General features: G+C 64.2%; 1 protein-coding gene across 1 annotated transcript; it reads right to left on the bottom strand.

The window, feature by feature from the left end:
* Positions 1-2,694: 2,694 nt before the first annotated feature.
* YTHDF1 (YTH N6-methyladenosine RNA binding protein F1) lies at positions 2,695-14,992 on the bottom strand. Its single transcript, XM_047770664.1, has 5 exons — positions 14,720-14,992; positions 14,419-14,443; positions 13,278-13,357; positions 7,424-8,962; positions 2,695-3,901 (listed from the first exon to the last, which is right to left on the bottom strand). The coding sequence occupies exons 1-5, from the start codon at positions 14,744-14,746 to the stop codon at positions 3,875-3,877; spliced, it is 1,698 nt and encodes a 565-aa protein (XP_047626620.1). The 5' UTR covers positions 14,747-14,992; the 3' UTR covers positions 2,695-3,874.
* Positions 14,993-15,262: the final 270 nt, after the last annotated feature.

The following is a 15,262-nucleotide window of genomic DNA, read 5'->3' as shown; positions in this document are numbered from 1 at the left end:
GGAGTGGGGCCGGTGACGAGGAGCTGGGGGTCAGCATCCAGAGCAGGCAAGGGGGCTGAGCACGACCTCGAGGCTTCGTCCACCAGGAAGCAGGGCCGAGATGCTTCCTGCTCACCCCAAGACGCCACCGCTTACGACCAAACTGGGTGCAGATGGTGCCTCAGGGGAACTGCCACAGCCGCGGCCACTCGCTGGAGCCTGTGTGCACCAAACACACACGAGAGCCCCGCAGAGGCCTCACACGGGAGAACATGCACCCAACACGGGTACACACACAACACACGTGCACGAGCACACACACACGTACACAGCACAAACCTACCTGTACACACACACACCCCCCTACGTGCATACAGAGCGATTCCTACCTATACTCTTGTGTGCCCAACACCCACACCTGCCCAGCCTGCACACACAACACACACCGACCAACACACCCACACATACCTACGCTCTCACGCGACACAGGCACATACCTACACACGTTAGGACACACGCGTGCACCCCACGCACGCCCAGCAAGCCGGGGATCCAGGGCGTGGGGACACGTGGGCGGACGACGTGCTCTGCACGACTCCTGCTCTCGCAGCCTTTCTGCAACTGTGACGTTATTTCCAAGCAAGTGTGAAGACAAAAATGTGGCTTCTCCCCGCCCCATCCTGACCCCGGGGAAAGGCCTCCATGAGCAGCTGCCCCAGCGCCACGGCCCCAGCCCTTCCCGTCTCCAGATGCCAAGTCCCGCCCAGGCTGGGCCCCCAAATGGCAAAGGAGGAGTGAGGCCCGTCCTGCCGTGAGCAGCTCCATCCGGCGACCGGGATGTCTTGGGGCCCATGAAGCCCGCCCCCTGACTTCAGTGCCGACCCCGAGAAAGGGGTCTCCCACCAGGACGGATGCCAGGCCAGTCATGCCTGTGGACACATCCCCCAGGCCCTGGGGACAGCCATGGCCACCACCACCCAACACGAGCAAGCCATCCCAAGACAGAGGGACAGCTCGGGACCTCCTCCTGTGGTGGAGAGGGCAGTGGAACTGACACCTGGGGGTGGGGGGCCCCCGGGCCCTTCTCATCCAGAGCCCTTGCACCCCAACCCCCAGGGCATCCTGCCCAGGCCCCTGCCCAGGGAGAGAAGCCACCCCTGAAGCGCCCCGAAGCCCCTCATTTCTGAGCCAGGTAAGCAGAGCTGCGGTGACACAGCCCTGTCCTCCCAGCGGGGGTCACCCACCAGCCCCTCCATTCTGTCCCCTCCCAGACCCCCAGGGAGCAGAGGGCAGCCACGTCATCAGAAACCACCACCCAGACTGCCAGCCTGCAGCAGCCCAGGGCCGCCCAGGGTAAAGGATTGAGCTGTCCTCCACCTGGAGGACACCTGCGCCCCCCGCCTCCGGGCTCCCAGGACTGTCACGCTATGGCCAACAGTCAGGCCCCTGCTGGCTCATTCCTGCAGCTGCCCTCCGGAAGGCCACTCTCGGGGGGGAGCTGGGGCCGGCAGGTGGGTGCTGAGGGCTGGCCCTGCGTCCAGAAGGTGCCCACCCTGCGTCCAGCCACAGGGCAAGGCAGGGCCCAAGTTGCCTTTCGGCGTGGCCTCCCCTCCAGGCCACACCCTCACCCGAGTCCCCCTCTGGGGTCCCTTCCGGTTAATAAAGGTAAACTCGAGAAGACAGCCCACTGGGTGCTCTTTCAGCTCCAAGTGTCCCCGCGAGACGCTCCCCCAGAGCCGTCCGAGCCAAGATGTGCGGGATGGCTCCCGCCTTTTCTCAAACAACACTCTGGTCTGGAGGAAGACCCTGAACACGCGCATCTCAGAGGCGACTCCGGGACGCGGAAGAAACAAACGTGGGGGCTCGTGCAGGCGAGCGGCCGCGAGCTGTGAACACACGGCTGAGGGCCGGGGTCTGCCGGCGTCCCTCGCTGGCAGGACACAAGGCCCTGCGCCCTGACAAGGATCAGAACCGAGGCCTCGGCTCAGCCGCCTGCCTTGTATCGAAGTCCAGGGGTCCCGGACAGCAGGGAACTCGGGCCCCCCCCCCACCCCCACCCCCACCCTGCAGGTCGCGCCAGCCTCTCCCCAGGCCTCCAGCACTAGACAGCTTAACGCCTGGCACAGCCGGTCTGCAAACCAGCCTGCAAGGACGCTGCCTGCAGTCGGGCCTCCAGGAGACCTCATGGGGCACCCCGGGCCTCAGAACCCATCAGTCAGGAGCCCCAACTCTGTGTGCTCTGGGCGGGATGGGGGGAGAAAGAGAGCTGGCCGGGCTGGCCTGGGGGCCCTGAGGAGCAGCAGCGCTTTGTAAGCCAGACCCGATGTCCCCGCTGGCCTTCCCGCGCCACCGCCCAGGCTGGATGTCCCTCCTCAGCCCCAGAAAATGAGGGAGGCGGCCGCCCTCTGCCAGGCGCTGGCCCAAGCTGGCAGGTGGGAGGCAGCCTTCAGAGCTGGGAACACTTAAGGACCATCACCCGGCCAGCCAGCAACTGATGCCGTCACGGCCCCTGCCGCCCTGCCTGGCGCTGTCACATGCACTGCTGCCACCTGACCCGCCAGGAAGCACCTACGGGTCCAGGCAGCCCAGGCAACCAGGCCGGGAAGAAAACGGCTGGCGGACGTGAGACCCACGCGGGCTCGGCAAAGGGATCCTTTTTCCTGGCTTTGCAGTTACGTGAACTGGTAAACGGGCGAGGATGAGATGACACCAGACTGCTAAATAGGTTTTGTTTATTAAGGCTTGTAACCTCCTAGAGGGAAGCAGCCCTGTGGCCGTGACTCTGTACAGGCAGTAACAGTTCAGAGAAAGTGACACGTTCTAAATACGAGTCTAAATAGCACAGCTTAAACTTTAACTCGGAGGACCTGTGGTGAAGTTTTCAGAAAGCACCTGCGTTCTGGGGGGCCCGCGACGGCGCGGCACAGGCAGGCGGCGAGCCCGAGCCAGGCGCGCGCGCCGCTCTCAGGCTCCAGCTCAAACTCCCGCGCGACGTCCTCAGCGGCCCCTCGATCCACAAAACGTGACAGCACATTCAGTTTCTAAAGGGTTTTGTTTTTTGCTTTTTTGAACCCATTCAACAAGAAAAAGAAAAGTGACACACGCTGAAATTTACAGTCGGCGGCACCATCCGTCACGGGGTCTGGATTCCTAGGTCCCACGGGAAAGCTCAGCAGTACCGGTACAAAACTGCAAACCGGTGTCAGGGACACCCCCCCCCCCCCGCCCAGGGACAACGAGGGGAGGGGACAGCCGCCGCGGGAGGCGGGTGTTCCAAGGAAACCGCAGTGGCCAAATCCGAACACCTGAAACCTTTCCTTCTGTCGGGTCGGAATCAAAGGGGCAGATCAGGAGGTAACAGATGAAACGGCGAACCAGCTGGACACGGTGACGACGAGCCTGTCGACCTGAGCATCCTGACGAAGAATGTCTAAACAAAACACGCGAAATGCCCGGCAACTCGGGTTTCTCACGCTCACCATTAAAGCAAAAGGGGTGAGGCGAGCCTCGTGTAGAGGTGTCAAACGACCGTGAGTGTGAGAACGACAACGTGACTGCCACCGAAAGCAACCACGACGACGAGAACAAATCTTTGGGATGGGCTGGGCTTGGTCCTCACGGCTACTCACGCTGCGCGCACCGTCGGCCTGAGCCATCAGCCGACGGACCGCCCTCCTCCGCGAGCTCACCGACCATGACACACAGAAAGGGGACAGACGGACGCGGGCCACTCTGGGCACACGTAAACTACAAACAAGGGCAAGGCCCGCGCTCGAGCCCTGCACGAGGCCGGCCGGGCCGACGCCCGGGCCGGCGCCCCGCACCACGCCCTCCGCCGTGCCGGGCCCACGGTCCCACGGTCCCGTGTCAGACGGTGCAGGAAACGGCTCTGTGCTCACTGTTTGCTCCGATTCTGCCGTTCCTGCAACGAGAGGAAAGGAGGCGCCACCGTGAGCGGCCACGCCGTGCAGACAGACTCCCCGCAAGCCGAGGGGCCGCAGCCAGATCTGGACCCTGGGGCCGTGCGTCCGAGCGTCCGATAACGGCCTCCCCGTGGCGGCCAGCCGGGCAGGGAGACGCCTCGAGATGACCTCCTTTCCTGCGCCTGTGGACCAAGCCTGTGACCCGCCGCGCTGTCCCTCCCCACGGGCGCCTGCCGCCTTCTCATCGCAGGGCCTGAAGCCACCCCAGCCCCTCGGTTCAGCGCCGCCGCCACACTCAGCTGCGGAGGCGCAAAGGCCCAGCTTCCCCAGCCCCCTGAGCAGGAGGCGGGCGAGGGTCCCGGCTGGGCCGGGGCTGGCCGGCTACGGGTCCCGGACCTTCTGCACCCAGGAGGCACGGTGCAAGGAGGAGCCCCTTCTTCCTTGCTAAAAAAGGACTGCACGTGCCTTCAGGTTAACAAATACCCCGATTCTCCCCCACGTGCTCCGTGTCGTCCCCCAGGGGACACCTGAGTGCTTTCCACGCCGTGTCCCTGTCCCGGAAAAGCCCCAGCGCGTGGGCGTGAGCAGGCTGGGCCGACAGCCACGGTGCCAAGAACTGAGTCTCCTTCACTGGAGAGCTTGAGACGCTGGGTTTTGTGTTTTCCTAAAAAATTCAGCTACCGCCCCTGCAGAGAGCAGGTCCCGACCTCTCTCTTGAGTTCCAAGCGGTGCCTCTCGGAGCCTTGACTGCCTCCCACCCCAGAGTGGGCAGCCGAGCGGAGGGCGCGCCTTCCCAGGGGGAGCTTGGCAGCATCGAAGGCCCGCTTTCCACACAGGGTCGCCGTGGCCGCTCGCAACACACAAGGAGATCCTCAGCCTGACGGTCCCCGTCGCTCCAAACCCGCATGATTTTAAGTGCCCTCAGGAGTGGCTGCTTCTAGATTTATGAGCCGGAAGCTTGCAGGGCTTGGACTGACCCAGCTGCCCCAAGGCGCGGTGCCTCCCCTAGGAGTGGGCCACTGTCAGATGGATTGTGAGGCGCCGGAGGTCGGCAGGCCCTCCAAACGGCAGGTACATGCCACCTTCAGCACCAGGCATCCTGGGCATCATGAGCCTTTGGAAACGATGGCGTCAAACTTCAGACAGAAACCGATGAGCCCCAGGACACAGCAAGGTAGGCTTCCTGGAGGCCTCGCCCGCACAAGCCTGGGGTCCAACCCCGTCTCCCTACACATCACCCTAAGGACACACCCACCCTCCCTGGAAAGCCCTCCGGGCCGCGTGGAGACCACAGCCCCGTGAGCTCGAGGTGGAAGCTGCACCGGGACAGCACCAGGTCGGGGGCTGAGAACAGGATCAAGGCCCCACCGACACCTGTGGACCGAGGCTGCCAGCCTGGCCAGCCCGCGCCTGTCCTTGCTGCACCCACCTGCTCCAGAGCATTCCCAGCCCAGGGGAGGAGCAGGCCCGCGGAAGCCCGATGAGGCCAGCAAAGTGACAGAGGACAGCCCTGCCGGTGAACGTGCCACCACGGCCTGAGCGTGGGCTGACCCCTTCCACCTCCAGCTCCGCCATGCGGGCGCTGTCAGCTGGATCCACCACCATGCCACAAGCTCCAGGCACCCTGAACACCAACCATGTCAGGCAGGAACTGACCCCTCAGCTCATCAGAGTCTTCACATCCAGGATCACAGCGCAAAAAACAAAGCACACACAGAGTCAGCTCCCGGGAGTTCCTGCTATGGCACAGCAGAAATGAATCCAACTAGGAACCATGAGGTTGTGGGTTCGATCCCTGGCCTCGCTCAGCAGGTTAAGAATCCGGCATTGCCATGAGCTGTGGTGTAGGTCTCAGGCGTGGCTTGGATTGAGTGCTGTAGGCCAGTGGCTGTAGCTCCGATTTGACCCCTAGCCTGGGAACCTCCATATGCCACAGGTGCAGGCTTAAAAAGCAAAAAAAAAAAAAAAACAAAAACAAAAACAAACCAAAACAACAGAGCCAGCTCCTGGTCACCAGTAGCATGACCTCTGTCCCATCCCCGTAAAGGCAGAATTCAGCATTTCATTTTATACCCCAGAGAGCAAAACCACAGACTCACAGTAACTGCAACGAAGCAAGCCCTTCTCTTTCCTACACAGGAGTGAGAGTGGATCAAGCTGTTTTCAGTTTTGCAAACTGTGAGTTGTTAGTTTGTGCGACTTTAAGGCTGCTCACGGCGGAGTTCCTGTCATGGCGCAGCGGAAACGAATCTGACCGGAAACCACGAGGTTGCAGGTTCGCTCCCTGGCCTCAACCAGTGGGTTAAGGATCCGGTGTTGCCGTGACCTGTGGTGTAGGCTGCAGATGTGGCTCGGATCCTGCATTGCTGTGGCTGTGGTGCAGGCCAGTGGCTACAGCTCTGATTAGACCCCCAGCCTGGAGACTTCCATGTGCAGCTGATGGCACCGTGTTCTCCATAGGTCCCGCTACACGCTTTTCTGCCTGAAACTTTACTCAGGACACTGAAGTCCTCAGAGGGGGAGATGCGTTTTAACATGGGGACCAAACAAGGGTTGAAAACCCAGCTGTTGTCAACTGACATCTCGGGAAAGGTAAGACATTTTATTTATCTTCCAGCCACGCCCACAGCACGTGCAAGGTCCTGGGCCCGGGGCCTGAACCCGCACCTCCACTGTAACCAGAGCCACCGCAGTGACAACACCGGATTCACGGATCCACTGAGCCACGAGGGAGCTCCCGGACTGGACATTTTAATACCAAAAAAGCAGGAAGACCCTCAGAATGAACTCTTGAACACAGCAGCTTTGCGAAGTGCCACGTCCTTATCTTCCCCACTCCTGGGCCAGTTTCTGGGCACTGAGACCCACCCTCGCCACTCCACTACCTACACGGAGCAAGCTCGGGCCTCTCGGGCCTCCGAGAACCGCAGGAGGTCAGGGTTTTGAGAGAAAAACCAGCACCACCCTCTAAGCAGAGTGTCCCCTGCTGAGAGCAAGGCCCTGCGAGGCCCTCGGTGGGGGCCTCTTGCCCCAGCAGCCTCGCCTTTCTCTCCTGGGGGCCCCCAGGGCCAAGGAACATTCTGAGTGTTCCTGACTCGACCAAGACCAGGAAGCACCGCCGTAGAAAGATCACGATTCGTGAACAAGGGCAAGTTACGTGCGAGTCCTCAAGGGGGGGACTCTGCACAGCGGTCCCCACCGTGGTTCCTCACCGGAGGACACCCAGTCGGAGGGACCGCCCCGCCCCCCGCCGGCGCCCCGCCCCCGCCGGCGCCCGCCCCCCCGCCGGCGCCCCGCCCCCCGCCGGCGCCCGCCCCCGCCGGCGCCCCGCCCCCCGCCGGCGCCCCGCCCCCGCCGGCGCCCCGCCCCCGCCGGCGCCCCGCCCCCCGCCGGCGCCCCGCCCCCCGCCGGCGCCCCGCCCCCCGCCGGCGCCCCGCCCCCCGCCGGCGCCCCGCCCCCCGCCGGCGCCCCGCCCCCCGCCGGCGCCCCGCCCCCCGCCGGCGCCCCGCCCCCCGGCTCACCTTGCGCACCACCTCCTCCTCCTCCTGGCGCTTCTCGTAGTGCGAAAAGTCGTCGAAGATGGAGGTGGAGTGCTTGTAGGAGGCGATGATCTTCAGCACCTGCTTCGCCTTCTCCAGGGGCACCTCCTGGGTGTCGCGGGAGTTGGTGACCGGCTTGTTGTCGTTGTTCTCCAGCCGGATGTGCCGGAGCTGGTTGTTGGGCACGTCCTTGACGAAGATCCACTTCACGTCGAACTTGCCCTTCCACTTGTCCTGAGACCAGACCCCGGCGCTGGTGCCGTAGTCCACGGGCGACTTCATCTCGGCCACCCCGCAGAAGTGCCCGCTGCCGTTGACGCTGAAGAGCAGGTAGACGGGCCCCTTGCTGCCCAGCGCACGGAAGGCGCTGTCCAGGCGCCGGTTGCCGTGCTCCGTGCTGCACCAGATGGAGTACTTGATGGAGCGGTGCACGTCGTCCTCCGAGTAGCTCTTGATGATGAACACGCGCCCGCTCTTCAGGTTCCAGTCGAACTCCCGCGGGTTGTAGCTGTGCGCGGCTTTCAGCTTCTCAAGGACCGGGTGGGACTCCAGGCTCGGGGCCGCGCCGGGCGGGGCGCCTCCGGGGGAGTTGCTGTCACCGCAGCCGGGGCCGCTCTGCCCGAATGCCGCGTTTCTGTTGCGAGGGGCGACCCAGCGGGTCTGGGGCGGCTGAGGGGGGCCTGGATACTGCGCGTGGGCCAAAGGGGGAGGCTGAGCTGGGAGAGGCTGCGCCACCGGCTGGGGCTGGGGCGCCGCCTGGGGGGCCGGCGCCTGCTGGGGGGCCTTGGGCGCCTGCTGGGGGGCCTTGGGCGCCGGCCCCTTGTTGTCCCAGGTGCCGATGTCCAGGTTATGCTTTATGGGCGGAGGGGGCAGCGCAGCCCCGATCACAGGTCCGCTCTTGGCCTTCATCTTCGGCTGGGGCTTGGCGGGCTTGCTGGCAATGGCCGCCCACGACGTGGGCTTCGACCCTGGCATGTTCACACTGGGCCCTCCGCTGCCAGACAGGACGCCCGTCATGGCCACGCTGCTGACCACCGACCCCACCGTCTTGACAGCAGAGGTGGTGACGTCCCCGAGCTTCAGGCCCACCATGCCCTGCTCCAGGCTGTTCACGCCAGGGGCCTTGCTGAGAGTGTCACTGTGAAAGCCCGCCTGCCCGTCCACAATGGTGCCGCCCAGGGAGCTGGGCGGGTAGGTGTAGCTGCTCCCATAGGCGGAGCTCTGAGCCTGCTGCCCCTGAGACCCACTCGTGCCCCAGGCCGAGAAGGCAGGGTTCTCGGGGAAGAAGTTAAACCTGTGCTGGTAGATGTTGCTCCCCAGGCCCCCGGGCTGCCCAAAAACAGCATCATGCATGAAGTGATGGTCTCCGTTACTGAGCTGGCCGTAGGTGGTGAGGTACGGGATCGGGGGGTCCCCGCCAGTGGACCAGGGCGCCTCGCTGAGGGAGTAGGGGAATCCGATGGACGGCGGCGGGTAGTAGCTGGACAAGTAGGGGTCGGCCATGGAGGGGTAACTGTTACTCTGTGGAAACAAGCGGGCGACGCGTTAGATGCTGTGGCGACCCGGGGGACCCCGCTAGAGCACAGGCTCCCCACCCCCTCCGGGGGTGCCCGGCCAGGACAGAGGAGGAAGACCCAGGCGACCCGGTGACTGCCCCAAACACAGAGCGTCACTTGCAGCGACCTGGATTCATGCTGGGGGCAGCAGCCACTCAGAAGCCCCACTTCGCCTGCGAGAGCGAGCGGTCCAGTGGGAGGGACCAGGGCAGGAGCAGACCTGACCTACTGGCCATGCCGCTCACGGAAGGACACCAACCTGCGGCAGGCACAGCGCCACAGAGTGAGGCAGCTTTAATGAGCAGGAGACAGGACGCTCAGGGCTGCGGGCCTTGGCCCTGACCCCTCACTCAACCCCCAGGACTCCTTAGCCCTGACCCCACGCTCAACCCCCAGGACTCCTGCCCCAGCAAGGGCCCGCCGAGGAGGCCCCTCCACTGGCCGGTGGCCCCAGGCGGAAGCTGGGCTGCGGCAGCCAGGGAGGGTCCGGGCTACCTGACCAAGAGGCCTGAGGACGGGAGGAGCTGGACCCCGAAGGCCTGCGAGAACAGGCCAGCCCCTCAGCCCGTCCCAGCCCGCACATGAAGGTCCCCACTGCCACCTCCTGCCTCCCTGTCCCCACCGAGGACTCCTGGGGCTCCAGGGATCAGAGCTCCTTCCTGCCAGCAGCTCGCTGGACGCAGGCCAGTGCCCACCAATCCCCACGGCTCTCGGGGAGCACAGCCGGGACAAGAGGGCCCCCGTGTTCAAGGGAACAGCCTTGGCGGCCTTCCTGGAAAGACTGGCGGGTTCTGGCCCCTCAATCCACCTGCGCCCGCAGGAGAGGCTGCTCCGAGGAATGGGACCTGGGTGCGGTCTGGGCAAGGCGGGGCAGCCCCCGAGCCGGGAGCCTCTGGGCAAGGACCTCAGCCCCCACAACAGTGACGATGCCTCTGGACAACAGGTCAACCCTCTGCAGCGTGCGCAGCCCTCCCCCTGCCCCCGCCACCACTCGGCCTGGGCAGTGCCCTGATCATGGTAATGCAGCCTCCTCCACAGGCAGGGATGGCACTGGAAGGAGAGGCCGCGTGCATTCCGGACACGGCCCCGGCCCCGGCCCCGGGCTGCACTTCAGCCTTTAACCACCAACTCAGGACCCGAGAGCGCGGACACATTAGCCACTTGCAAGGCCCTCAAGCCCACACCCAGTGTCACTGCTGTCCTGCCACAGCTACTGCCACCGTGGGGCCAGGTGTTAGCAGCTGGCTCCAGGCAGGACAGTCCAGCGAAGAGGAAGCAGGCCAGCGTGTGGCACCTGAGTCCTTCAGGGACTCAGTCCTTCCCGGGAGGGACCCAGGGAATGCATGTGGGAGACAAGCGGGCCTGGAGGACCCGCACCCCGTCCTCCAATGGGGGTCAAGCTGAAGGGCTATGGTGAGGTGCAGCCGAGAGTGAGGCCACGCTCCTACCGCAGAACCGAAAACCAATCCATCCCGCCAGGCGGCTTCCCCTGCGCACACCAGAGGACGCGACCCAGCACAGCGCGGGACAGGCGTCCACGAACCCCACACAGTCGGCACTGGACCTGGAAATGACCTTCTGACCAGCGAGCGCGTCTGTTACACCGGGAACACGGCTGAGTTACTGAAGAGGGAAGACGGAAAGGAGCGCTTTATTCCTCCGTCCCCATCAGCCGGGACGGGGCGCCGCGGCCGGGCTGCGGAGGATGGCACGCAGGCGCCGGGACTCCCGCGCCCGCCGCCCGGCCGGGGGTCCGCCAGCAGCCCCCGGCCCTGACTCGGGCCCATCTCCACGCGCTGAGCAGGAACTTCTGGGCCCTCCCCGTGTCGCCTCACCTCCGAGGAAAAAACAGAGCCCTGGAAAGCAGGGGCCGGCTCAGGACGAGCAGAGCCCCCCGCGATCCCCCCAGCCTCCCCCCCCCCCCCCCCCCCCCGTCCCCTTCGAAGAGCGGACCAACCCATGCTGCCGGCCTCGGAAGGGGCCCAGGGCTGCTCCAGCCGGGCACTCCCGGGGCCACGGGGAGCGGCGCCCCAGGCCTTCCTGGGGGGAGAGCCAGCGCCCCCGACGCGGTCCCAGCATGGCGCGCGGTACAGGTCAGCTCCCTAAGCCAGAGGCGCACGTCGTCGTGCCCCAGTCGCCCGAGGACTCCCACTCCACGGATCACAAAGTCACCGTGTCTCCCAGCGGCTACCACAAGCCAAGTCCGGGTTCAAAGAGAGGCGAGCACCGCGGGACTGACTGACCTGCCCGCTCACCACCTCGGGCGGCGACAGCTCCACGGGGTGCACGCGGCCAAGCGAGAAGTCGCACAGGGAACCGTCCCCTTAAACAAGTGCAGTTTTGCTCCTGCCAACGACAGCTCTGTGGAGACGAAGCCGCGTGCTCAGCAGCCTGGCCTTTCTGAATGGGACTCGTGGCCGCACAGGGGCATCCGAGGGAGGAACCATCCCAAGTGGCTCCCCACGCATCACAGCCCACGTGGAGAAACGAGCCGCAAACTCGGGACCCAGGGCCCCGCCGCACGCCGCCACCAGGCACGCCAGGGCCTCTCTGGCCCTCGGTTCCTCTGTCTAGGAGGGAGCTCCAGGAAAGTCAGGCTGTGGGCCCCCCACCCTGGGTCGCATGCTTCTCCAGGCTGCAACAGCAGGACGTTTCTGGAACGTCTGTTCTCCGTCGGAGCTCTCGCGATAAGACTTACTCTTCAGGGTCGTGCTGCTTAACCAGCTGAATGGCACTCGTCCTCACGGACAGGGCGGCGGCGGCGGCGGCGGGGGCTCGCCACGGTCTCTCTGCGCGGCTTCCCCGGCAGACTCCGCACTGGCTTCAGAAAACCATCTATTGCGCTTTTTTTTCCCTCCTCTTCAGGGCCGCACCCGCAGCCCATGGACGTTCCCAGGCCAGGGGTCGAACTGGAGCTGGGGCCGCCGGCCTACACCACAGCCACGGCAACACGGGGTCCTTAGCCCCCTGGGCGAGGCCAGGGATCCCGCCTGCATCCGCCTGGAGACAGGTCAGGCCTGTCACTGCTGAGCCACGCGGGGAACCCCGACCTCACTCTTTCTTTTCTTTTTTACTTTTTTTTGTCTCCACGCTTTTGTAAACCGAAGAGCTGATTCACAGTGTCGTGTTAGTTCCAGATACACATACACGGCAGGAACTGGGTCACACGCACCTGCTCTTTTTCAGATTCTCTTCCCTCGCAGGTCGTTGCAAGGCACTGAGCAGGGCTCCCGGTGCCGCGGAGCGGCCCTTGCTGTCTAGCTGTTTCACGGGCCCTGCGGTGTGTGTACACCAATCCCTCACCTGCTCCGCGTGTGAAAGCGTCCCTCTAAGCAACACAGCTCTGGCCTCAGAAAACACCCTCCTTGTGTAGAGAAGCAGCCCCCCGACACTCTGGTGAGCCTTCAATGCCTCACCCGGCGAAACCGAATCACAGGAGCGATGAGACAGTCAAGGAAGGAAGTCCACGTAACTCCCGGCCACGCCTGAGCCAAAGCCCATCACTGAGCAGCCAGGTCTCTGCAGCCCTGTCCGGCCCAGGGCGCGGCTGACTTGCCAGGCGCAGCCAGGAAAAAGGCCGGGGAGAGAGGAAAGTGCTCAGACACTGTAGAGAAGGGTAGCTTAGCAAGAAAAGAGACAGAGATTGTGCTTAAACTTGGACTCCAACTAGCGCAGTGCTTCTACCCAGCACAATTTAGCCCCCAGCAGATATGTGCCAAGACACCGCTGGTTGTCACATGGGGGGGGGCACTAAGGACACCTCATGGGTAAAGGCCAGGGAGGCTGCTAAACATCCTGCAATGCACAGGAATGCCCCCCCCCCACCGCGCCAAGAATGTTTCAGCCCCAAACTTCCCTGGTGCCAAGACTGAGAAACCCTGCGACCGACACCCAGGAAGACCAGTAGCCAGGATTCGCTGCGGTGCATCTGAAGCTTTATGGGCACCGTCTCATCTCTCCCCACAAGTCTATCAGGAGCTCCCCCGTCCTACAGAAAAGGAAGCAGGAGCAGGGAGGGCAGGCCCCCCGAGGAAGTGCCATCAAGTCAGCGGGCAAGTTAAGATCCCAAGGCTGGAGTCTGGCTCCAGAGTCCTGCTCTTAGCGGCTCTCCAAGGCCACAACTGCCATGATCCAGAGCTCGAAAAAGGCCACTCTTTCCAGTGGCTCACAGTCTGCTCCTTTGCTGTTTAAGACGGAGAAGTGAGAGACCCGGCAGTAACGGGGGAGTGCGCAGCACAATCAAAACTAACGTAAAATACGTTCAAAGCAGATACGCTCACCTGGTTTGACTGTCCAGAAAGGTAGGGCTCAAAGTCACCGTCATGAACGCTATCCTTCTGATGCAAAGAACCATTTTGTACTGGAACGAGAAGGGGCAAGATATTACCTTTGAGTTTTTAAAACACTGCTCTTAATCATGGAAAGTAAAGGCAGTAACGCTTACGTCCGCCCCCCTCTACAGGAACTGCTTTTACTCAAAAAGGGCCACAGTCATCACAGAGCTAATCAGAACGGTGACACCAAACTTTCAATAACTCAGCTTACGTTTTTGGTAAAAATTAATTGTAGTTTGGTATATGGTGACAAAATAGAGGTACAGACAAAACAATGCAAGGAACTGGTAGCTGGGTTTTGGTGAGGAGGAGGTGGTCTGAGGCTGCTGTGTGCCGGACAGAGACGGTGCTTCCAAAAGCCCGACTGCACACGCAGAGCACAGGAAACAGCGCAGTGGAGCCAGGAAGCGTGTAGCTGCAGTGTTTCTGAACTACCACCTGGCCGTGCTTATTTGCCACTGCCACAGCGCTCAGCCAGGAAAGGAAGGGAGAAGGACACGGGCTGGGCCTCGTCCAATCTGAAAACACGAGGGGCCGGATCTGGTTCCGCTCACACAGCACACACACCGACTGCAGTCTTCTGAGGAAAGACCAAGCGGCACCATGGGAGGGAGCTCGCTCCGGGGAGTGCGTTCTGGGGGTCTGGCCCCAGCCAGGACATCCCAAGAGATTGTAAAGACTTGGGAAGCGGGCGGGTTTCACAGGGTGAGGCCACCAGCTCACCCAGGTAAGGCCAGACCAGGTAGGGCCAAGGTCTGGCGGTCACCCCGGAGCCAGCCCCACACCTGGAGCTGCAGACAGGCAAGCAGCAGCTCCCTGGGCTCCTTCCCCGCCTAATCAACCCGCTGGCCGTGGGGGAGAAGAATGGAAGTGCTCAAAGCACCTATTTTCTTACTGCTTGAAAAGCCCCTGCTTTAGACCTGTTACCACTCCCCCAACAACTGGAAAGTTTCACCTCCCCTAAGCTGAGGGAGAGAAACCGCGATTCCGGGCGCCCCTGCCCACACCTGTTCTTCCCCCACGTGTGCGCCCGGCCCTCAGCGAGCTCCGCTCCAAAGCCTGCGCGGACCGTCCCGACCGCACTCACCTTTAGTATCCTGTCCTTTCGTTCTCTGCTTCGCCACAGGCCCGGACGGTGGGAGCGGACAGAACCCGAGGAAGGGAAATACAAAGTTATTCGCAAGAACCCTTCCAGGCGAGCGGCGCGCTCTGGCCTGAACGGCCCACGGTCCCAGGCGACGCCCACCCGGCTCCTGGCTCCGAGCCCCCCCGCCCTGCGACCCGTGCCTCTGGCCCTGGGCCCCGCGACCCCGGCCCGGCCCCGTGACCCCGACTCCTGTCCCCGCGAGCCCAAGCCCCCGGCCCTGCGACCCCGGTCCCGCTGCTACCTGGGGGTCCACGCTGGTGGCCGACATGCTTCATGAACAGCCGACGCGGCGCGGGGCCGGGGCACCCGCCGGCTCGGGCCTCCCCGCGAGGCCGGGCCTGTCACCCGCGCTCTCGCGGCCCCGCGCCCGCCGCCTCCTTCCCGGGCGCTGGTCGGCCGGGCGGCGGCGGCGGCGGCTGGGCGCGCGGGCCGCTTGCGAACCGGCGCAGGCTGGCGACCAGGACGGGACGCACTGACGAGGAGCCGATTCCAATGGCGGCGGCGGCGGCGGCGGCGGCGGCAGCAACGGCGGCGGCGGCTGCGGCGGCAGCGGCAGGGACGAGGCTGAGCGACGTAAGCGCGCGCGGGGCAGGCCGGGAGGCCGACGGGCCGCCACGCGCCGCGCCTGCGCGCCGCCACCCTGCGGGACGGATCTCGCGCCTGGGTCCCAGTCTCGCGCGGCGGGGCAGGGCGAGCCCGGGAAGTCACGTGGGCGGGTCCAGAGGCTCACGGGGGGGCGGGGGAGCAGCGCGGCAGGTGTGCACCTGTTGGGTCTTAGGGCCGC

Source organism: Phacochoerus africanus, chromosome 3, assembly GCF_016906955.1.
Source record: "Phacochoerus africanus isolate WHEZ1 chromosome 3, ROS_Pafr_v1, whole genome shotgun sequence".
Taxonomy (NCBI): domain Eukaryota; kingdom Metazoa; phylum Chordata; class Mammalia; order Artiodactyla; family Suidae; genus Phacochoerus; species Phacochoerus africanus.
This window is presented reverse-complemented; position numbering and strand designations above follow the sequence as displayed.

Coding starts and splice junctions, on each gene's coding strand:
- YTHDF1 (XM_047770664.1), bottom strand. CDS start 14,746: ATGTCGGCCACCAGCGTGGACCCCCAG. Junction 13,358..14,418: donor GAAAGGACAGGATACTAAAG/GTGAGTGCGGTC, acceptor TTCTCGTTCCAG/TACAAAATGGTTCTTTGCAT. Junction 3,902..7,423: donor AGGAGGAGGTGGTGCGCAAG/GTGAGCCGGGGG, acceptor CTCTCGTTGCAG/GAACGGCAGAATCGGAGCAA.